This window comes from Macrotis lagotis, chromosome 1 (genome assembly GCF_037893015.1).
Source record: "Macrotis lagotis isolate mMagLag1 chromosome 1, bilby.v1.9.chrom.fasta, whole genome shotgun sequence".
Taxonomy (NCBI): Eukaryota; Metazoa; Chordata; class Mammalia; order Peramelemorphia; family Peramelidae; genus Macrotis; species Macrotis lagotis.
The window spans coordinates 147,424,830-147,449,761 of record NC_133658.1 but is presented as its reverse complement, the minus strand read 5'-3'; the positions used below and the strand labels follow the sequence as shown (position 1 = coordinate 147,449,761).

The 24,932-nt window shown below is 36.6% G+C and overlaps 1 protein-coding gene across 11 annotated transcripts in view; it reads right to left on the bottom strand.

Annotated features, from left to right (window-relative positions):
• Positions 1-5,628: 5,628 nt before the first annotated feature.
• The window catches only part of PSD3 (pleckstrin and Sec7 domain containing 3), a 765,972-nt gene continuing 746,668 nt past the window's right edge, over positions 5,629-24,932 (bottom strand). For all 11 annotated transcript variants that reach the window (XM_074209077.1, XM_074209078.1, XM_074209080.1 and 8 more), the window contains one exon: positions 5,629-5,944. In XM_074209077.1, the coding sequence (XP_074065178.1) occupies positions 5,729-5,944 (216 nt within the window). In that variant the 3' untranslated portion in view covers positions 5,629-5,728. The remainder of the gene's footprint in view (positions 5,945-24,932) is intronic.

The following is a 24,932-nucleotide window of genomic DNA, read 5'->3' as shown; positions in this document are numbered from 1 at the left end:
CCATAGCCTATTCTAAAATGCCTTTGCCTGCAACAAGATTTTCAAGGAGAAGTTCTAAATATGAATTTTGAACCTCGGAACATGGCAGCCTGCCTTGGGAAGGACCCAACCACACAGGTACCATGTTTGTGACACTTTACACTTCAGAGGGCAGGGAGCAGTGCTAGGTTTATCCACTATGAAAAATATACCAACAAGTAAATGGCATTGTGTCGGCCTCTCTAGTGTTCCAGAAAATCTTTGTTCTCCTGGACTAATTACGGCAATAAAGAAGGTGTGCTTTCAAGAATCACACATTGTAATTAAGTCCAACCAAAATTAATGACTTGATCTGATTTCTATTTTTTTCATTTTTTTGTAAATACTCAAGACTAGACTAGACAATCTGCATACTGTTTTTCTTTTTCCTTTTCACCCTGTACTTTTCACATCACTATGAGCTCTCCCCTTAGTATGTATATATGTATATACATACACACACACATATATATTAAACTAGTTCCATTAAACTATCACACTGCAGCTAGTCATTTTGCCCTAGATTTTGAAATTCAGACTAAATTGTAACATAAAAAATTTTCAATTAAAAATCTTTTAATCAAAATATCATTTGACTTCTAGATTAATAAAACAATGCAACTATACACTCTTAATGGCTGAACTATAGAACCAATCCTATGAAGCTTTAAAAAAATCACACTGGTTATTGAGAAAATAAAATTTAAAATCTTTCTGATGTTTATATGTACCATATATTGATTGATATGCAAACCACACAGTGATGCATATGCATAAAAATATACTCGTACACACACACGCACACACACACAAACACACATACTCAGAGATGGCAGGTAGCCTTTTCTGTGGCATGATACATTATCTGTATGAATCCTTATATTACTGCAGACACATTTAAATTACTATGAATGAACCAAAGAGACTTAAAGAACCCTATCATAAGTGAAGTTACACATATTGTAATACTATCTTTACTGTTGCATTCAAGTCTACAATCTTTCATGCAGGTTCAAGTATTTACTGAAATTCTCTCCATGAAATCCGACTCCCAGCATGCAATGGGCCAGCACGCTATCCTAAGATCATCATCCAAATTGGTCATGGATACTGTAGGTACAAGAGGACCTAAAAATTCACCACTCCACTGAAGGTATAGCCAGAGAAAGGGAAGGGGAGAGGGAGAGGGGGAGAGAGAGAGAGATTGAAAAAGGGGGTGTCTAGGAACAGAAGGCTACCCGTTGTTGCCTTTTCCTCCTTTTTTCTACATCAGCAGCTGGGCCTCCTGGAGTCCCTTCTGGTGATGTGCTGGTGTCTGACCTTTAAAAAAGCCGGAGGAAAGAGAATCACAAACTCTCAGACAGAGAAGCAGTTTGGTCCTATTTAAGGGAAGCAGGCTACTTTGGAGCAACGTTTATGAATCAGGAGGCTCATTAAGCTGTAGAGCTGACCCGGGGTGATTTTCTACACAAGTGACTTGGAATCCCATGCAGGGAAAGGAGAACTATTTAAGTCCGATATAGCACCACTATATACAAACTTTATTTTTGATTACCGTAAGGAATCTCTTCTGTGCTCTCTGTATAGTGTGGGAACCTCTAAAAGGTTGAGAAATATTCCTGGCATTTGACTGCTAAATGGACTCAGTCTAAATTAAAAGAAAAGTGGTATGTATCTTGCTAAGGTCCCAGGCAATTGGCCTAAGTTATGCCCACTAAGTCAAAGTGGAAACAAGCTACAGCTCTTTGGATCCTGTTCTTGGCCATTCAATGGAATGAGAATTTCAGTGGTGAATTAAAAAAAATTGCTAAGAATTAAAAAAAAACAAGCAATTTGAATCCCCAGTATTTTTTCCCCTAAGGTACATACTTGAACCTCTCTACTAAACCAAAAAAAAGTCAAAGATGGTAGAGCTGGTTGCTCATAGGCGAGTGTTTGGTGAATTATCCACTGGCACTACCCACTTAGTGTCTCCACTCTCAGAGGAAAGCCTAAGCATCACTGCATCTCAGAAATAATGAGGGACCTCTTTCTATTGAGCTCCTATTTCTTCCTAGCACCTTCCCCTGCCCAGAAGACAGGAGGCATGTTGCATTGACATTGGTCCACTCAAATAAAGCCCCTGCTGAAGGTGTCAGCCTTTGTTCCACTCTGGGGAGCCACAATTTACAATTGTTTCCCTCAGATAAATTCCTGAGTAGTCCTTAGCCTTCTGGATGGTCCAAAGATTAGAACATCCAGGAAGTGTGAAAATTAGAGAACTCTGGGGACAGTCTCATCCATGCTCTATAGTATCAGGAGTTAAAGCCCTGACCACCCACTCCCCGACCTCCACCACTTTCAGAGCCTGAGATCCCCAGTGTTCCTTTTGAGATGGCACTAGCCTATTGAAAAGTACTCCCAATGGCAAAAGAAAATATGAAACAATATCCTGTGTTGTTTTTGTCACCACCCAACCTGTTGGCATAAAGATATAAGAAAATGAACAGTAATACTGGGCAGCTAGCTAAAATCAGAAACTGCTAAGGTGAGGTTTTTTTTTTTTAAACACAAAAATCCCAAGCAAATCTGGGAGCTGGGATCAAAATACCTCAATTCTCAAGAAATCATTACTATAAAACTCTGCAAAGTTAGGTAGTAACTTCAACTCTACAGAACCTTGTGTAGTTTTATTGAAGCATTTGGTCAAATTCAGTAATGGGACTATTAAAGCAGTGACAAACTAAGATCAAGACTTTCCTCTCATTTAAACCCAAGATGGACTAGTTTTAAACAAGGGTATCTTGACTTAAAAAGAGGTCTGCCCTAGGTCAGAGGAACTCAGAGACATCTGGATGCTTTCAGCTCATGGAAGGTGAGGTAGGGGCTGAGAAGCCACAGGAAGGGGTTGGTAAAGTACCTTAGTGAAAAAGGAAAAATATGGAAAAAGAGTTCTTTCTGTACCATGAAATAAGCAGCAAGAAGAAAGGAAGTCTGAATAGAATCTTGTTTCATCTTCCTTGACCAGATGTCAAAAAAGGAGACTTCCTTGAGTGAGAACTACTGCCTTAGTTCCTCAGAGATTCTGAGCTAGTCTCTGAAACTCTGTGAAGGTGGCTTCCTATAGAACCAGATGCGACTTGTATTAACCAGGAATTGGAAAGGGAAAGGATGAAAGGAACTCCTAGTCCAACAACTAATGATGGACTGACACTGTACAGGGGCAAGTGGTGACCCTGGATCCACAACAGCAATTTCTGTATTCATTATTTTAAAAATAAACCTATATAAACATAATGCACAGCAGCTTAAAATATAAAAGTATATCTTATAATCCAGATGAAGAACTCATCAGCACAATCAGAAGTAAAAAAAAAAGATTTCTATGAAGAAGGCAATGGAAATAATGCCTTATTCATGCTGAGGTTAGCCAAATATTTCTAGGATTAGTCTAAATACCAGTAATACTGTAGGCAAGGTACCATTTAATTTTTATCATATGTTGTAATCAAAATGTACACAAACACACAATATACAAAGACACACACATTGAGTGCATACATACATTGAAACAACAAGCAGAGCAATTTATATGAGTTCAATTACTCAGACCAACATGTAGCATTGTCCAGGTACCTTTCTCCAACATGTTACACTTAGGATAAATACACAGGTAGACAATAGGCTGTAAATTCAAATAGAAAGAGTGTTTGTCCATGGAGGTGGGGTTAGGGAGGATCTTCCTATCTCATGGGGGTCTGTAGAGTCAGAGAGCAGTTATAAAAAGCAAAATACTTTGGGCCACACCACTATAAAATTCAACCTTGCTTTTGCTGAGTTTTTGGAAAAAATGTGGTCCATTTAATGAAATGGTCAGTTTGGGGCTTTTGTCTAAAACCTGACCTGTTGTCATGTGAGAATCTAGAATCTCAGAAAGATGGGATTCTTCTCCTCTACTCTTCCCCCTACCCCAAGATATCAAATGCTCAATTTGCTTTCATTTATGACAGAAATTACATTTAAAAACTAGTCCATTATGATTTAAGATTTGCAAAGTCTGTCAATTCTGTCTTCAAAAAAGATTGTTTTGGTTTTTAAAGCTAATTCTTTCTTGTTTCTTAGAACAATGCCACCCTTGCATAGCATTTAATTCTTTGGTCAAAGTATATATGATTCAAGGTGACTAATTTCATAGTGATTTCATTTGTTTTGACTATACTGCTCAGGCAGGATTGGGGAAAGATTTCTTCTTGATAGTGGGCCAAAGTCTCTGTCTGGTTCCCTCTCTCTACAAGTCTCCCTTTCTTGTGCATATCTTCCCCTGAATGTCAAAGATGACTCAGGAGGCCAAAAGATGTTTCACTGATAGCACAAGAACCTCTCAAGGAGTGCTCTAGAACGGGAGAATTTGTTGATTCTCCAAACATAGGGAAAAGGTGTTAGTAATAATAGTAATAAGATAAGTGGTCTGATTATTTCCTACCAAAGGAACCAAAATAATGAACTGAACAAAGAGTGGTTGTCCAAATGCAACCACCTCATTTCTAGTAGCTACTGATCTAGATTTCACTATATATAATATATATATATATATTTTTTTTCAGTAATTAAGACCAAGGTACCATATTCCAGACCCCTTGAGAACTGTCTATTTTTAAAGTTGTCTTCCTTGCTTTGTTCATTTCTCTGTGTAAACCTAAGAAAATAAAGAGTAATTTGCAACAATACTTTGTTGGACATGAGGGCAAGGAAGGCATCCCTCCTGCCTCCATATTTACACAGCCAAGAAATAACCAAATATCTACATACCCTAAGAAAGGACTCAATGCCGGTATAAAAGGCTACAACTAGACAGTGCAGAATCCTAAGTTCCTTCTCAGATACAGCAGGAATCCTGTTCCAGTTGCTGGAGATGAAACCTGGAACCACAAACCTAGCTCCCCAATGGTTGATACGTCTGCCTTTCTTGGGCAAACAAAATTAACTTGGAATGAATCTTCCCTTAATCTTCAATGGACAAAATGACTTGACTCTGCTTCCATCCACTTCTCAATGGAATTAGTGTTTCAAGTACGCTAACATGAGTTGTCTAGGACTAACAATCCCTGCAGTCTTCTTATTCTACTCCCCTGCTACTGGCAAGGTTCAGAACATCATAAGTGCTAAAATCACGTCGGGAAATCCTCATTCCCAGTGTCAGAGCCCTTCCCCTAACTTCTACCAGTGGTCAGTTCCACTTCTGTGACTGTGCAAGGTTTCATTTACAAAGACTACTACTAACTCCAGACTTAGATGAACTCCAGTTAAGTTACAAGGCTCATCCAATTAAGTCTTTTACAATGGATTACATTTTTTTTTTAAAAGTGTAACAGCTGACTTGAGGAATACATAAAACAAGAGAGCAGTGTGCAAACAGGAGAAAACCCAAGGGGAAGGATCGCATCATTCATTGGAAAACAGCGTTTCCTTTCCCCTCACAAAACAAGGTGCATCAGTTGTCCAATGGCAAATTCTCAAAGCAAAAGAAATAGGGAGCAAAAGGAACCCTTGGCAATATGTACAGAAAACAACAACAACAACGAAAACAGACTATAGAAAAAAGGGTTACTAATGCACCATTTAGTCACAGAATCATTTGTTGGTATTGTTTTTATGAACCACAGATTATCAGAAAGATCTTGAAAAACAATATTTTTCGGTATGACCAGTGCTTCCTGTCCTCCAATGGATTCTAAGTAACCTTCTGTTTAATGCCTGGCGTTTCCGGCCTGTAGTCCTTCCTCTCAGAGACGTTGCGCTTGACCTTGGCAGTGACCGGAGAGGCCTCCTGGTTCAAGGATGGACTCGAGTGGGATTTCTTCAGTCCCATTCCATCACTATCGCTGCCGCCCAATAGCTTCCTGCCTCCTTCTTTCAGAAGATTGACATACATTTCATAACGAGATTTCTGTGGGCAGAGGAAAAAAAGATGGAAAATCCACAGAAGAATAACCATTGGTATATTACACATAAACCTAAACAGTCATTGTCAATAGCATTTTAATAACCTCAAGTTTGAATGACCAATGAAGGTTTGACTTCATCAAATTGGCACCAACTATCTTTACAGACTTGGTACTGGAAAGATTATAGTTTCATGTCTTTACAACTAGGTCTGTAGCAATTATTTTCCTGGTAGCAACTAAATTTGATGATCTCCAAAGGTCTCAATTTTTAAAGTTCTTTGATGCTTATTTGTTTGACCATATATTCAAAAAGCAATTATCACATTTTTAATTTATTTGAAAAAAGTATTTTTCCTTATAAGGAAGTTCCTCAATATATTAACTATTTATTAAATATAATAGTATAAGAACACTAGCTCTTAAGCAAACTTCTCTCCTTATAAGAACTTTCTCATTATGAGTAAATTCCCTATAAATATAATATCTCTCTAGAACTCTGAACTTCCCACCTAACTGATTTTCAGGATTGAGTCAAAACAAATCAACAAGCATTTCTTAAATTTCTACTTAAAGGGGCCAGGAAGTATGCTAAGTGCTGGGGATAAAAAAAAAAAAGGCAAACAATCAGTCCCTGATCTGTAGTCTAATGGGGGAGACAATATGCATAAGCAAGAGGGAGACAGGATAAAGTGGAGATAAGCTCAAGGCAAAGGCAGTTGCTTAAGGAAGACCAGGAAAGATCTCTTACAGAAAGAAGATAGGCTATTAGCTGAGACTTGAAGGACGCCAGGAATGCCAGGAGGTGGAGATGAGTAGAGGGAAAGTTCTAGGCATGGGGGACAGCCAGTGAAAATTCATGGAGTTGGGAGATAGGATGAAATGGGTGAAGACTAAGAAGGAGGTCAATGATATTGAATCATAAGAGTATGTGGAAGGGAGGAAGGTATGTGAAGATAGGAAAGTGGGGGAGAATTTTAAAAGTCAAAAAGAGAATTTTAGATTTAGTCTAGGGAAGTAACAGAGAGCCACTGGACCTTTTTAAATAGAATACTTTTGGAAAATCTTTTGAGAGTTAAGTGGAGAAAGGACTGGAGTTGGGAGAGAATTGAGGTAGGTTGACAAATTTTCAGGCTATTAGAATAGTCCAAGCAAGGGAAGGTAAAGGCCTGTTCAGCATAGTGGCAGTGTTGGAGATATGAGAGATGTTATAAAGGTAAAAACTACAGCCCTTGGCAAATATTGGATATGGGGCATGAAACAGAGTTGAGAAGTTGATGATGTGTGGTTGTGAGTCTAGATTGTATGACTAGGAAACTGATGTGCAAGACAGGAAGAGGGAGAAGATTTGGAAGAAAAATGAATGAATACAGTTTTGGGCATGTTGAGTGGACATATGAAGGTCAGGAGAGTAGTTAAACTGGATAAACAGATCAGATAATCATGAATATAGAGACAATAATTGAATCCATGGAAGTTAATGAGGTCACCAAAGGAGGGCCAGGGACAAAGACTAACTGGACTAAGAAAAGTGTAATTATCATTAAATTCAGCAATTAAGAGATCATTGGTAATGATAATGATGATGACAGCTAATTTATAGAGCACTGTGCTAAGCACTTTTCAATGATTAAATTATTGGAGCATCACAACCAACTAGAGAGGAAGGTGCTATTATTATTCCTGTTTTACAGATGGAGAAGAAACTGAGCCAAATAGAGATTAAGTGACCTTGCCAGGATCACACTGCTAGTATGACACTAAGCTTCATGACTCCAAGTCCAATACTCTATCCACCAAGCCACTTGGTAGGCAAGAGTAGGCAAGATCTATATTTGTATATAGATCTTGCCTACTCTTTACATATATATATATATATATATATATATATATATATATATATATATATATATATATATAAAGGACTTTATATATATATATATATATATATATATATATATAAAGGACTATATCATAAACCTAATCTATCAATAGAAATGTACAAGAACAAAAAAAGATGCATTGAACAGAGCTTCCAGATAGTCATGTGAGGAAAATTGTGAGTGATAGCAGAGGGAAAATTCCTGAGTTGACAAAATATTGAAAAAGTACTATTTCTATACCTTAGTATGATCCAGGCCTAATTACTATCTTAAATCATAACTCATTAAAAGTTTGTAATTCTTATTTCTTCAAATTCCTCTAAGATTCTACTTTCTCCACATGAGAATGTATCTTCAAATTTTCTAATAGGAAGCAAAAAGAAAATAGAATTTGCTTTACAAATTCACTTCACAGATTACTTTCCTAGAACATACCCTATAAGAAATGGGTATTTATGTTTTATTTGTTTCCTTCTCCAGAAAAGTGACTAAGTAATCTTAATTGTCGGTCTTAATGGATGGCTAAAGGACATGAGTGAGCATAAAGGACATGAGCCCCACCAGGGCAACCATACCATGAGGCAGCTCCATCAAATTTGTGAAGATTGTTTAAAAAGAACAGAATAAAAAAGGGATATTGTTCATTTTCACTAAAAGACCCTGGAGAAAATAGTGAGGCATGAAAAAGACCAAAGAAAAATCCATCTTAAAAATACATGAAGGAGGGAAAAAAATACCCCTTTTTTTGCCATCTTACTCTACACACCTTCAGTTGCAAGGTTTCAGAGGCAAATGAGTTATAGTACTAGGTCAATCAATAATCAAAAGGCACAAAACACTTGCCTAAAAGAAAAATCCCTTTTTGAATGTTGTGGGTCCAGGATTCAAGCCATGTTTTATGGGGGGGGGGGCTGCAGAAAAACTATGTATATATTTGAATTCCAGGAGAGCTTTGAGAGATTGGTCCTTCATCAAAGAAAATGGGAAGGAACCGAAGAAGAGGAGAGTTGAGGAATGCTCCCTATTGTTTTCCATTTTCCTCATCTGAGGATTGGTAGATAAAATAGAAACATTCTTTTATGACCCAAAGAGAGGTTTTGAATGGAACTCTTCTCTCTCACTAGACCTGTGGCAGGCTTTAGTTATCTATCAATTTCTCAAATGGCATAAGTTATTTGAATGTTATCTTCTTCATTACACTGAGCTCCTTAAGGGAAAGGATGTCTTTTAGCTTTTTTTGTTACCCAAGAGAAAAAAAGGTCTGATACATAGTTTGACTATTATTTGACAGACTGAGATGGTAGTTAAGTCAAGAGATAAGAAGGTGGTATATTTTTAAATACCTTTCAAAAGTTGATGCATCCTACCTTGCATGTTTTAGTAGATCTGCAAACATGGTTCTAATATCTTAAATTAAATTAATCTTAAATTCAACATTCAATGGGATGATGAAGAAAGGATAGGAAATTTAAGTGAACTCCCAAGATCCATAGCTAGTAAGGGTGAACTAAAAAAATAAAGTCCAATAGAGGTAAGAATGTACCCTCTACTTGTGGCCACAGTTTTTATGATTTAATCACAAAAATTAGTGAACAGTGAAATGCGTTTTTTTTTCTTAAACTCTTTTTTACCCAATGAACTTCCAAAACAACTCTGGAAAGTAGGTAGGGCAGTCATTAGTAAATTATATTAACTGTGACTAGATAACCCTCTCATTTTACCATGGAGGAAGCTGAAAAGATAATTTATTATGTCAAAAAGAAATCAGTAAAGGAAATAAGTATTTATGAAATGCCTAAAATATGTTAGGTACCATGTTAAAAGCTTTAAAAACCTTATCTGATAATAAAATGCTATTAAGATTTCAATAAAATAAAATAAAATCTCTTTGGAATAGTAAAAAAAAAAATCTCATTTGATTTTCACAACAGCCCTAGTAGGAAGGTGCTACTATTATCTCCATTTTACAGTTAAAGAAATTGAAACAGACAGTAAATGAGGTTGGATTTGAATTTAAGTCTTTCCAACTCCAAATCCAGTGTTCTATCCACTATGCCTCCAGAAATAGAAGGGCTATGGGCATAACCCAAGCTTTACAGAGCGAATCTCTCACTCATTATTGACAAATGATGATCCATCTTCAGTAATAGGGAATTCCTTATTTTCTGGGGTTCGAGGTCAGAGGAATATTTCAGATCCCCCAGGGCATCCCAATTCTACCACCAGACATTTCTTCCTCAATCACCCTACTCTAACACCTTCTAAAAGCTAAAAGTTTTCTCATGTTGTTCCCCCTTTTAAAAAAGATTCTTTAGTTAAAGTGACAAAGGAAAAATAACTGAAGTATATGAAGTCTCAATATATTGATAGGGCCAGCATGAATTTGTTCACCAAGTGACCAGAATTAGGGCCACTCTTTGAATCCTGTAGGAAGGAGGTTTACCACAAATAAAAGATGGAGTAACCTTATCTGGTAGGGAGTGTGCTTCTGAAGCCTGTCATCCTGATAGTTGATAAAGGTCAAACAGATAAAGGGGTCCAAGGGCTCAATCTTCCTATATAATAGGAATATATAATAAATCAATCAAGTATGCTCTTAAAGGATGGGGGATTAATGTCAGACCATTTATTCAAAGATGTAGCTTCTTTGGGAAATCACTCAAAGACATATCACAAGGGAGAATCCCAAAGTATGAATGTCACCAGTCTCTGGAGCAATATAAGCAACACAGTCGTCAATTATGAGGCACTTGAACAATGAACCCAGTGCTCCATCTCTTGGGCCTCCTTCCCAAAGGGTCAGCTAACTCAGAGAGCAGCAGCTTGCAGGTATCTGAGACTATTGCAACTATGATTCTCTATTAATGTTCTACATAGCTTCTTTTTTTCCTTCCCTCTCTCAAAATATAATTGCTTGGTAAAAACAGCATCATGAAGCTAGCATGGTCTCTCATCCTTAAATATCAAGATTGAATGCTGCTTCAGCATTTGTAGGAATACCAGTAATACTCACTCCCTAAAAGCAGCCCCACCCTTGTTCCCCTCCCAGCTCTCCTGACCAGGAGGTGCAGCCTTTTTCCCTCTGGAAACAGGTAGATTAGATTCATGAATGATGCAGACCACTGTCTTGGCTCTTCTTAGGTGTGAAGGCCACCAGCTACATGGTAATATTCTAGTAGAATGCAAGTTTATTGAGGGCACAGATTATTTTCTTTTTGTATTTTTGCATCCAAAGCATCTAGAATAATGTGCTATAATGAAATAGATCCTTGGTTATTGACTGATTTAGAAAGAAACCTGCATAAACATTGGCATATTTTCGATAAATGACTGTGACATGATTTTTTGGGGAGTATCCTTTATCTATTCTTTCTCTCTTCATACAGAGACCAGATTTATTCTATAAAAATGTTCCTGAGGATCCATTTAGATCTTAAAACAAAATATATTTTTTGAGCATATGGGTTTTTTTGTTCTGGTTTTGAATCTGTAATTTTATTGGCATAAAGACTTTCTATTGAGGAAACTCCCTTGCTGATGTAGGTTGGTAAATTCTGTGTGTAAGAATTTTAGGGAGTTGCTTGCAAGTTATGGATAGATTAAATGACTTAGAAGGGGGGGGGGAAGATTAGAAATCTTGTCTTCCTAACTCCAAGGCTAATGATCTCTTCATTATACTACCCTACCCTTAAAGCACTTCATGTGGAGTAGGAAAATAAAATGAGAATTTTTACTTCTATTGGGGGGGGTTGCAAGCAGTAGGATTAAGTGACTTGCCCAAGGTCACACAGCTAGGTAATTATTAAGTGTCTGAGGACAAATTTAAACTCCGGTCCTCCTGACTCCAGGGCCTGTGCTCTATCCACTGTGCCACCTAGCTGCCCCAAGAATTTTTACTTCTAAATTAACTTTAAAAATAAAGTAAGCATTTGGGATTCTTACAATGTCTCATCTTAGTTCCTTTATTGTACAGAGAATTGTCTTCAAATGTGCCCTTTTAGCAAAAAGGATATGTTTTAAGGTAACATTCAGAAGTGGTTATATATCTTTCTCAGGTGTAATTGGAAAATTAAAGTCCTTACTGCAATGTGATTATAGCAGGCTGATGTCTTCCTTCAGACACCTCTTTGCCTTCTGTGTCTAGAGTTTAAACTCCATAAGGTGGAGAACATTATTTTTGTGAATTTCAAAATAGCACGAAGTCTACATTTGACACTCAACAATAATCATCACAATGATAAGATACAATTATTATACTCCTTTTTTCTAAGAATAATATTCAAATCCAGATGGATAACATATTTGCATATGCAAAAACATATATACACTAATTAATTAATAGACTGTACACTCAAGCCAAAGCACCAAATAAGAACAAGATCAGAGGCAGAGAGAGAGAGAGAGAGCGAGCTAAATCCTCTCCAACATCTGTTAATAAAGAGGTTTGCTTCTTGAACAAGTCCCATTTGTATGGGGCATTTATAATACTTAAATTGTTGAATTTGACATCAGGAAGATCTGGGTCCAAATACTGTCTCCAATCCTCATTTGAACAATCTTACAGGCAGAAGTTATCTCCCTGCACTGTTTGGAGGCCTACATATGGTAGTCTGTAGATTTTAAAGCACTCTAGAAATAGGAGCTTTTATTAATGTTATTATTATTCTTACACTAGTTGAAAGAAAAATGAACTTCACTCATTTCTTCACAATGAGAATTTTAGGCTGTGAAGGAAGCCTAAAATGTCATACTTTTCATATGGCGCATGCATCCACCAGAGAGATGAGTGTTCCTGGAATTAAGAAATAAGCACACAAGACAGAGAGAAATACTTAAAAAAGATATGGTTCTACTCAAACAAAGCTGAAAACTGTGATGTTATCCATGCTACAAATAGCCAACAAAGAAGCCACAGTGCTTTTTGTTCATCCCTCCCAGGAACAAAAATTTTTATTAATAAGGGTTTAGGAGAACATCAAGGTTCCAGCTACAAGGTGTTTACTTTTCTTACTTGACTCCCAATTCTTGAACATTTCCTAGTCTTTGTAAAAGCAAATGTAAACAAGGTCAAATCTGCATCTTTAATTCTTTTCCCTTAGGCACTCTCTAACACTGGGAAAAGGATTTTGGTAGTAAATTTACTTTGAAAAAAAATCCATCAAAAAAAATCTTAAAGGTCTTACCATTTTGTTGAAATAGAATTTTATAATTATTCCCTTTTCTTGTCTACCATACCTTGCTTTATGTGACTAGAGTATTCTCTCTCTCTACTTAACCAGCAAACTGTATGCTTTAAATTCTCTCCCAAGGTGCACTACATTTCAGAGATATATTCACATACCAGTACAGGTATCCCAAAGGCAAACAATGACAAAAGTGACTAATGACTCAATTGCTTCAAAGTTTCTCCTTTCACTGACACAAATTTTCTTTTTTTGAGATTAAGAGCGTCCTTTCCAAACTAAGTCTGTTTGGTAAAACAGGTTCTTGTTAAATATTTTGTAAACCAATGGGGAATGGCAGTTATCTCCTCAAATAAGCAGTACAAACATCCTGTCTTTGCACCAGGGAGGAATCAAGACTAAAATGCACTGTTCAAGCAGGATTAGCAGGTGGCAGGTCCTGTTACATCTCATTTGACTCTTCATTTTAGACATTAGATCAAACAGTTACAAGGGTTAGACAGCAAAGAAAAAAGGTCTGTTGTTATTTTTTGAAAGTGAGTTTAATGACAACCATAAATAAATGTGAGTGCATTTGATGGAACAAATATCTTTCTCTTGAACCTTACACCTTTTAAAAATTTTATATGTGGTAAGGCAATCTTTTAACCTTTGTTACATGAAAAAGAAAGTAACTGCCGAATGACAATGAAACTCCTCTGGTAATTCTGACTCATTTCTCACTTTTCCCATTTGCCTTCAATACTTTAATATAAATCAAGTCTAGAATAAAAATCTAGAATTTCTCCCTTCATTATTTCCCTCCCTTTCAAAATGAGCATGTTAAAAAGTCATCTGGCAACAAAATGAGAATAAAGCTAGTAGTTCCTATTTGTATTCTTTGACAGACTGCTTACGCATTTCAGGGGCTTTTTATGGAGAAAAAAAAAAAGGCAGAGGGACTTTTTAAGATTTCCCAAAGGTAAAGTTGTTTACAAGTCAAATCTCAAAGTTTTTTTATTTCCTTTCCCACTCAGAATACAACAGAAGCTCATTGAACAAATTGCACATTTAATTTTGAGTTTATGTTTATGGTTACCTAGTAAGTCTCAGGGCAGAAATCTTTTTCTGCCCTCCCAGTCTCAGTAGAGATGGTTTCAGCACATTTCAAACATTAGCTCATGGTCCATGTCCTTACCAAAATGATTGCCTGAAAAATCAGAATATTTTATCCCCATTTTCCCTATCAAATTTGGATGAAGATGACCATGGAAGGAGCAAAAGAAACTAGAGGAGCAGGAATGGGTGGCTCACTCCCCTTAGAAATATTGGTGTGAGGGGGCGGCTAGGTGGTGTAGTGGATAAAGCACCGGCTTTGGAGTCAGGAGTACCTGGGTTCAAATCCGGTCTCAGACACTTAATAATTACCTAGCTGTGTGGCCTTGGGCAAGCCACTTAACCCCGTTTGCCTTGCAAAAACCCTTAAAAAAAGAAATAGATAAATATTGGGGTGGCTAGTGGATAGAGCACTGGCCCTAAAGTCAGGAGTACCTGAGTTCAAATCTGGCCTCAGACACTTAATAGTTACCTAGCTGTGTGAACTTGGGCAAGCTACTTAACCCCATTTACCTTGCAAAAACCTAAAAAAGAAAGAAAGAAAGAAAGAAATAGGAGAGGGTTGGGGAAGAATGGTAGAGACAGAAGATGGGATTGACGCACTGGCAGATGCTTTAATTCCTACTGTTCTTAGATGCACAGAAGATGATTTTTGGCTATTAATAGAGAGAAAATGATAAAGGAAAGGGTTTGAAAACAGGTTGAACTGGTGTGGTTAAGTAAAATTTGCAATTTATCTAAGGTTATCCTAAACTTAAAAAAAAGAAATCCAAGAATACTGGCCCTGGAATCAGGACCTCAGTGTAAATCCAGCCTCAGACATTTTATTAGCTACAAGATCCTAGGCAAGACACTCAATCCTGAATGTCTCCACCAAAGGGGAAAAAAAAAGCCAGGAGATCAGATTAATAGGTTAAAGAAGGCCATCAGATTAATAAAAAAAGAAGTTTGTTATGACAACAGGGTCATGATCTGGGGAGGGGAGAAGATCTATAAAAGAGGGTCAGGGTGACCACAATGCTAAACTCTACAGAGAAATCAGTAATAATAAAATTGAGAAAAGCCCACCAGACCTGGCAATGAATAGATCAGTGGTAATCAGAGAGCAATTCCAATTGTGATGAGGATGGCAGCCTCTCTCATAAGCATATTACTAATGCCTTTCCCTTACAACTTTTTTTTGCTTACTTGTAAGTGTGAATTATTTATTATGTAAAGAAATGTAAGTGTGATTTAAGAAGATAAAACTGGCAGGAGGACCTGACTTCAAATCTGGTCTCAGACACATTAATAATTACCTAGCTGTGTGACCCCACTGCCTTATTAAAAAAAAAAAAAAAACTAAAACAAGAAAAGAAAACTAGGAAAAGAAAGTAAAACTAAACAAGTGTGTATAGAAGAAATCAGATCTGGAGATGATAATAGCCATTTACATTTTCAAGATAGCCTAAGGAAGGAAACCAAATAATTCCAATTTCTACCCAAACAATTAGTCTAGAATAAAATTTGAGAACAGTTTATGTATATCACACCAATCTCCTTCATGAAAATATGGAAAGTGAACAAGCAGATATTTTTGGAGAGGATTTTCAATAGTGGACCAAATTTGGGGTACTCAATTTTCTGAGAGGAATTGTTGATTAAAAAAATGATTTAGGGGCGGCTAGGTGGCACAGTGGATAAAGCACTGGCCCTGGAGTCAGGAGTACCTGGGTTCAAATCCGGTCTCAGACAATAGTTACCTAGCTGTGTGGCCTTGGGCAAGCCACTTAACCCCATTTGCCTTGAAAAAACTTAAAAAAAAAAAAAAAAAGATTTGGTTCTACTTCAAGCAAGGTGATCCTTTAAAGCTTATTTTTTTTTTAATGAGAAGTTGCCAATGTTCACATTAGATCATCCAAGGTTCCTTGATAGAGGCAACCACTGTTTTATTCAATAATTCTATAATAATCAAGATCAAGAACTCCCAAAAGGTGTTTCCTTACTGTGGTGGAGGACATCCTGAGTAAATACCAAATGAAAAAGCAATTCCCCATAGGTAGTAAGATAGATAGGATCATTGGATCACAAATTCAGAGCCAAAAGCTGTTTCAGAGGCCATCTGGTTCAACATATTCAGTTATCAGATGAGGAAACTGAGGGAGAGTAAAGTGACTTACTTGCTCAAGGTCATACAGATAGTGTCAGGGTAATTTAACCCAAATCCTATAATGCTTGAGTAAAGAATTCTTAACTCTAGGGTCTCTAAACTTTATAAAAAAAGTTTCTTATGTAAATGTAGTTGGTTTCCTCTGTAATGCTATGCATTGTTTTGTTTTTTTGCATTTCAAAATATTCTGAGTAGTCCATAGACTTCACTTTCAAAAGGGACCAACACACACACACACACACACACACACACACACACACACACACACACAGAATTTCTGGTTTAGAATTTCTTTCCATAGTACAAAGCTGTCTCCTCCATTTCTTTTTCTAAATGTTGTTTGCAGATAACATCATGCTATGACATCCAGCCTATCAAAAATAATCATTCTCAAAATCCACACAAGGACAAAAATAAGTGAATGAAGAATACATCTTTTTATTTGCTGTCTTTTTTTAAACAAAGCAACAGAGTAAGTGATTTGCCCAAGGTCCCACAGCTAACAGGTAACAACTGTCTGAGGCTGGATTTGAACTCAGGTTCTTCTTGATTCCAGAACTGGTGCTATATCCCCTGTGCCACCTAGCTACCCATGGAGAACAAATCTCATCCGAACTCTGAAAGCAGTCATTGAATGGGCAGCATATTAATTAGGATCTATATACTGAACAGGCACTGCTGATGAATCATAAACTTTTCATCAGAGAATTGAATAGATGAAGAGTAAAATGATAGGATACAGAAGAATTTGAGTTGTTTGAGGACACAAATTATTTGAGTTTTGTCTTTATATACCAATATCTAGCACAATGCCTTATTATTGCTGTTTTATCATTTTTCAGTTGTGTTTGACTACTAATGGTCCTATTTGGGATTTTCTTTGGCAAAGATACTGGAGTGGTTTGCCATTTCCTTCTCATTTTACAAATAAAAAAACTGAGGCAAATAGGGGTACATGACTTGACCAGGATCACACTGTAAATTGATGGGTCTCCTTGACTCCAGACCCAATTGCACCAGCTAGCTGCCCAATAAACTTAAATTAATGCTTGTTTCAACTGACTTAAATTGAGTAGTCTGTATTTTATTTCATAAATTGCCCTGTATTTTCAGGAAATGCCCAACCCTAAAGACTTCAACTCCAGTTCTGGCACACTTCTATAGAATAGAATCACAAAACACCATCATCTTTGAAGAATCAGAATCACAGGACAAGTGTTATAAAAGACGTCCCTTAATATGTATATGTATGAGCAAAAAAGAAGATGGGTTGGTCATTTGAAACTTTATTGGTATGTGGGAGATATTAGAAGACCTCAGTAAGCCACTAGTGTGAAGATCTTCTACACCAGAGTTGTCCAAAATGTGGTTGCCTTTGGATTTACTAAACACTTTAGGAAATGAAGCCGAGCTATGCAGAGCTTTCACTAAAATGACAAATCAAAATATATTGTCTATTGTTTCAATAAAAACTTTTAAAAGTAAGGTTGGACAGCCCTGCTCTATGTAAAATCTGTGGAAGAACGTGTGAAATTAACATACAGAAGGAAAGGCTTTTTTTATTTTTGTATGAGTGAAGAAAAATCACAATGATGAGGTCAAGGTTCCCCCAAAGCAAGAAGATCAAATTGGTCAATGAAGAACCATGGATTCAGCACCATGGCTAAGGTGGTTCCATTAAAAATTTCACCTCTCCCTCATAATACCAGTCCTATAGGTCTTTTATGATTCCTAAAATGTCACTATTAAAATTTTATTTCTTTAGATACTGAAAGATTTGTGGATATTGGGAATACTTTTGAAAAGGAATATATCCCTAAGTTAATAGCTTAATTGGTGAAAAACAAAGTTAAAAAGGCATTGGTTGATAAGCTTTCTGAGAATGAGTTCCTACAGAAAAAGGACATAGGGCAGATTCCAGGGTTGGGGGCAGAAAAAGGCACTGGGAGAGGAAAGAATGGTATCAATAGTGAATTTAGAAGGGCACCAGACACACCTTATTTTTATTTCAAAATGCTGCCCAAGGTCAGCTTTGACCACGGATACACCCACTGAGATAACCTCAAGCGTCTGTTAAAAGTTCAAGATTTGAGTCATAATTATGAGTAATGGGTAAACACTGGAACAAGGTACAAAGCTTATGGCAAAATCAATTTCTTGTCTTAAAATGAATTCTGCTCTTAGAACAGTTACAGCAAAGTCCCATTGTGGTATTTATATTCTCTCCTATCTATACATATATTTTCCTTTTGAAAGCATGTTCCAATGCAAAATAACAATAATTTTGTAAAGTATACACTTTACTATGTAGAAAATATCTCTATTTTTCATGTCAGACATTATAGTAAATTACTTGCCAAAATCCATGTTCTCGACATATCTGGCTTTGAAAATGGGCAAAGGGAGCTAATATGCCTACGAAAGCAGATAGGCATCCCAGATTAAAAACTGACACATTGTGCTGTATCTGGTCTTACAACATAAAGTTCTACATTTGAATTAAAAAACAAACAAACAAATACCAATATAGAGTGGCAGAGATACAGGCTGATAACATCCATTATGTAAAATAAAGGTTTTAGTAGAATGCAAGCTCAGTAGAGAATGAACAGCTACTGTGATTTTCAGATTAGCAGATTGTAATATCCATAAGAGATGTGTTAGACCCACTGTAATTTATAGCTGGGAATCTTCATTTATGCATAGATTTCAGGGGGTCATTGAATTTGAATGAGAAAAACAAGTACATCTTTATTTTCACTAATCTCTCTAAAATGATATTTAGCAGGCTTCATAAATTTAAAAAACAACTCCCCCCACTGGCAAAATGCCACAAAAAAATTTAAGAACCTTAGCTTTTGTTATTTTGCATGTCACATGAAAAACTAGAGAGCTTCCAAGGAAGAGCAAGTAGGATGATGAGGGCATTGAAGACTATGCATTACAAGAATCATTTAAAAAGAACAAGGGATGTTTAATCTCAAGGAGAAAATCCAGGAGCATGTGATAACTGTCTCCAAGTATTAAAAGACTGACATGTGGGAGAAATATTAGACTTCTTGCCCTAGAGGGAGAAAGGGGGCAGCTGTGATTGACAGGAGATTTAAGATGGCTGAGGAAAAATTTGCTAAACAGTAGTCATTCAAAAATGGAATGGATTGCCTTGGAAGTTGTTAAACTTGGCTTGCTATGGTCATCTATTAGGAATGCTATAGTGGAAATTCCTACTTAAAGATATGGATGAAACTGGATTATTTCTAAATTCCTTTTCAACTTGAGATTCTATGAATTAGTGATGGTAAATGGTTCAGTACAACCAATCAGCTTGATCAAAAAAATCCCATGTAGCAAGTCAGGAGCTAATATTCTTCTCATGTTAGAAAAAGTAAATTGCACCTATTTCACCAATCTTTGTCTTCAAATCACTGGTGTCAGATGGGAAAAGTAAGATCCAGGAAAATAAAATGACTTGCCTGAGCTTCTACAAAAAGTTAGAGACAGAACTGAGATTTGAACTCAGGTCTCTTGACTCCCAGTTACAAGATCTCACCCCAATTCATTTACATTTTCACAGGGGCTGTTGCAGAGAAACCAAATCTTAATGTAAAGGGGATTCAAATGGTGCTAAGGGTACACTGGGGGCAAGCTGCTGGGGGAGCTATTTTTTGATTAGAAGCCACTTCAGTGACTCTCCAGTCACAGTACAAACTTGCCTACTCTGGTTATGTACAAGGCCAATCTTGCCTAGTTTATTCATCTATTCAGAAGTGGTACAAGAAATACTGTTGCTAGGTTCTCTTTCCCTTCAGATGCATATATATTTCTCTACAGATTCCAATTAATTTTCTTAGGTTTTTTCCTTTATGTGATACAAGATGCAGTGCAAAAAAATCATATCAATTTTCAACTGGAGTTAAATTCTAAAAATAGGTGGCCTTAGGCCACCACTTTCCTCAGAATTATAGCAGTTAGCATCTCCTTGTAGACTTAGATATATAATTACTTTTGTAATGGGCTTTGTAAAATGGACTCCAGGCTAGGATATGTGGCTTTCTCTAGAGTGTCTATTACTAATGGAGTAAATAGCATTTCTTATATTTCTATTAGGAAACACATAAGGAATTTATATTTTAAATCTCCAAACTTATAAGAGATGAAGGTAACTTACTAGCTAATAATAGTGAACTTCTGGAGGTTTGTAAACCTTCAGCTTTGGCACTGTACTTCACACAGCTCCATTTAAGGTTGTGATTATTTAATGTTTGTCCTTCATTTTCAAAGACTACAATGACATCATGATGCCATGACAGCACATGAATTGGATTTGAGTGAGGGGGCTGTGCTAAGTCACCAGCCTCTTTTTTTTTCTCTCCACAGTCATCTGGGCCCAGTGGCCAGATATGGATCACAATGACTAGAGATGGTTCTGGAGACAAGTCAATCAAGGTTAAGTGACTTGCCCAAGATTACGCAGCTGATAAGTGGCAAGTGTCTGAAGCTGGATTCAAACTCCCCTCCTCAATCCAAGACCAGTGCTCTATCCACTGTGCCACCTGGCTGATTATTTGTGATCAATACATAAATGGAAATTTCTTTGCATTACATCATATTGTAACTTCCCAGTAGAATGTAAGTTCCCTGAGGGCAGAGAGTTCATTTTTTTTTTTGTCTGTTGCATCTCCAGTGCCTTGAATAGAAGCAGATGCTTTTAGAATATTTGGGGAAATTGAATACAAGTTGGTATGAAATAAGAAATCCAGTTACTCCATGATGATGGAAGGTCCACAATTAAAACAGAGAATTTGTTAAATAGAAAAAACCAAACTGTATAGACTATTCAGCCTCCTGGTATTTGTAAATTGGTTATTTCAGTGTATTTAGAGTAATCCACATTATTTATATTGTTAGCCAAGAGCTTCCACTCCAAACCATAAGACAGCAGGTGCATCGCAGCTGTATAAACAAAATACTTCATATGACATGTACAGCTTTCTCACAGCAAAGAATCCCTAGGGAACCCGAGCTGAGGCTATCTTCTTCTCAGACCTGCCCACACAAAGACTATAAAGCTTCCATCCATGTCAAAGTAAGAAACACTGCCACCTGAATGCAACCATCCCACTGTGCTTAGGGAAGTCCAGAGAGAATTCTCCTATGGAAAACCCTTCCATCTGGAACCCATTCAATTCCTGCTCTTTCCAGTCCTGTTGAGCTGCTAAACCTTCTTCATCCATTTCTGTAGTATGTGAAATGTCCATTGTTCAAGTCACTGGAAGTTTAAAAGACATGTGGTGCTATCACCATAAAAGAAATTGACTCCCTTTCTAATCATGGTTTTCTAGATTTAAACCACTCCCCGTATTCACCCCTCCAATCCCCCCAAACCACAAGTATAACCTTAGCTATGACCATACCAGTGGTGCTGTTGACCTGGCCTGGGCTAACTCTGTGTGTCTTTCTCTGCAAAGTAGTTATTTCTTTGGTATTACCATGTTTAAGTTACCCCCACCCCCATTTTGGGCAAGAGTTTCTATATGGTTTTCACCTATTCTCAAACATATGCTATATCTCTTAATTGTTGCAGCAGTGTCTGTACCAACGGTTCTGTGACACTTTTTGAAAGCTTTCTTATATTTTTTATGTGACAATCGATATTTGTTTTATAGAATAATAAGATTTTAGAGCTCAGGGGAACCCCAGCAACCATCTCATCTAAACCCTTTCCTTTTTTACAGACTAAAAAATAGAGACTGAGAGAAGAATAGAGATACAATGCTAGATCACAGAACCAAGCATGCAGTTTTGCCAAAATCAGACTCCATGTCCCCCAATTCTTAGTCTAAAATTTCTTCCAGTATATCATCCTATCTCAGGGGTAGTTAGGTCATGCAGGGCTGGACAGGGAGTCAAGAAGAATCTTCCTGAATTCTAATTGGACCTCAGACCTTAGCTGCTGTGTGACACTAGGCAAGTCACTTAAACCCTATTGGATTCAGTTTCCTCATCTATAGAATGAGCTAGAGGAGGAAATGGCAAACCTCTTCAGTATCTTTGCCAAGAAAACTCCAATATGGGGTGGTCAAGAAGAATCAGACACACAAAGAAAAATGACTGGACACCATCCTTGTTCTGTCAAGTAGGCCTAATTTTAACTGAATTAATTTCTATGACAATGAGGATGTTCATGATTTACTATCAATTGAGTTTGAGAATGACCATAGGATCAATCCATATATTCTACCACTCTAGCAGAATGTTAGTTTCACAGGACAAGAATATCAATGGCTAGGAGAATATCTAGTACATAGTAGGCCCTTCAATGATTGACTGATCATATTATCATTTTCAAGTTCAGCATAATAGATATTCTCATCATTTCAGAAATTAATTCAAGCAAAACTATGAATAGGATATAGACAAAATAAATGCAGAGTGATTTGGAGGCCTTAACAACTTGAGGAACCAGAAGGACTATTGAAAGAGGTACTTTTAGGGGTGGCTAGGTGGCGTAGTGGATAAAGCACCAGCCCTGGAGTCAGGAGTACCTGGGTTCAAATCCAGTCTCAGACACTTAGTAATTACCTAGCTGTGTGGCCTTGGGCAAGCCACTTAACTCCATTTGCCTTGCAAAAACCTAAAAAAAAAAAAAAAAAAAAAAAAAAAAAAAAAAAAGAGGCAGCTTTTGAACTAAGTTTGAAGGGACTTATGGAGTTCAAAAGACAGAAAGGAGAAGAGTATTCTAGGAAGAGACTTTCAAGATGCAATGCCACATCCGAAAAATAATAGGTATACCAATTTGGCTGTACCAGGTGAAGTGAGAAGTAAAGTGTAATCAGCCTGACAAGATAGACGACAGTCAGATTGTATAAATTCTGTCAAGATTATTTTCCTATAGGCAATGGGAAAATCATAGGAGATTCTTGTGACAGTATCAGACATATAAAATGGTGACTTTAGGAGGATGGATTAGAGAAAGGAAAGACAAGGTGTAGGGGAGATTCAGTAGACCACCAGTGCAAAGACCACTTTCAGACAAGAAGCGAAGCAGAACCCAACTAGGAGGATTGAAACATGAACAAAGAAAGGAGAATAAAAGGGAGAAATAACAGCACATGACTGGTTATGGGAAATGGACCAGAATGAAGAGTCAAAATAATTCTGAAACTGAGAATTTGGATGTCTGAAAGGAAATCAGTGAAGGCTAATAACTCACCCCAAAAGAAATCAGAATTAGATTTGTAAAGCATATTTGATACTTGTTGTGTATGTCACTTTATTACCCTAGGACTCATTTTTATCTGTAGGGTGAATTAGGTATTTCTGATATCCCCTTCTGTTTTCAATCCTACAATAATAATATGTTGGAGAGAGTTGGTTCGGTATCCATTTATTAACAAAAAAGGGTTAGTCTTCTACCAAATTTTGTTTTCTTATGTCAGATACATCTGGGGTTGGTTTCTTAAGTAAAACTAATAATTAACAATTTCATGACAGAGAAGAGGGTTCTCTTAGAGTCCATTTAGAACAAAGTTTGCTGCTCTGTATGCAACAGCTTCATTTTTTAAAATACTAGGACAAAAAGATAAAGTTGGTATTCAAAGTCAGTCCCTGAAGGTATAAAGAGAGCCTTGAATTTATCTGATGATTTACCTTTGAATCTCTCCCAGTATTTCCCATAATACTTTGCATATTCTTTTTTTTGTAATTATGTTTTATGCAGCTGTATATTTGTTGAAAGGATAAATGGATGACAATGACTGACTGGGTAGATGAATGAACAAAGTTAGTATTTCATGATGCTGAATCCTGACTCTGTCCCCTATTAAATGTGAATGACCTTAGGCAAGTTATAGCAAATAAAATTCTTTGTAGCCATAAGATACTGTAGAGATGGGAGCTATTCTATTATTACTGCAATTTTTAGAATTTACATCACAAGTAATTTTTTAAGGCAGGGATGACCACTGAGATTATTATTAACAATTTATTATTCTACTAAAATGACAGCTCCTCCTCCTTACCTGGGGTTAAAAAGATTACAAGCATTTCTAGGGGAAAAAAATCCATGAATCTCTACATTCATTCACTTACTTTTCCTGGAATTGAAACTGGTAGAATCTTTTCAGAGAGAAATCTGACAGTATGCAGTAAAATGTACAAAAGACAGTCCTTCCTTTTGATTCATTAATTTTACCTTGGGAACACTATTGAAAATTCCATCAAAAACAGGCAAAAAAAATTGATTAAAAGATTTTCAAAACAGCATTTTGTTTAATTGTAACCTCCCTTCCCTCCTTAAAAAAAACCCAGGAGCAACTTTAATGTACAACATTTGCCCCCAACAAAAGAGGAATAGAAAGTACTTCAATGTCTAATTAATACTATGATGTAATTTAAGACTTAACTATGAAGATGACCAAGAACATCTGAAATCATTATTAAATTATGCAAAATGCAAGAAAGTAGAGCCTGAACAACATCTGAACTAATTATGACCGCGTTATTGGAAAAGTGAATATGAATGGAAAGATAAAAAATTTGCTTTGGGCACCGAGTAAGTAATTGAAAAACTTTATGAAATGTAATGTGCTGAAATTAATTTAAGTTCAAAATGCTTACTAAATAAATTAAGGTCTTTGCATTGATAACAGTTTCTGATAAAGCACTAAGGCAAAATGATTTT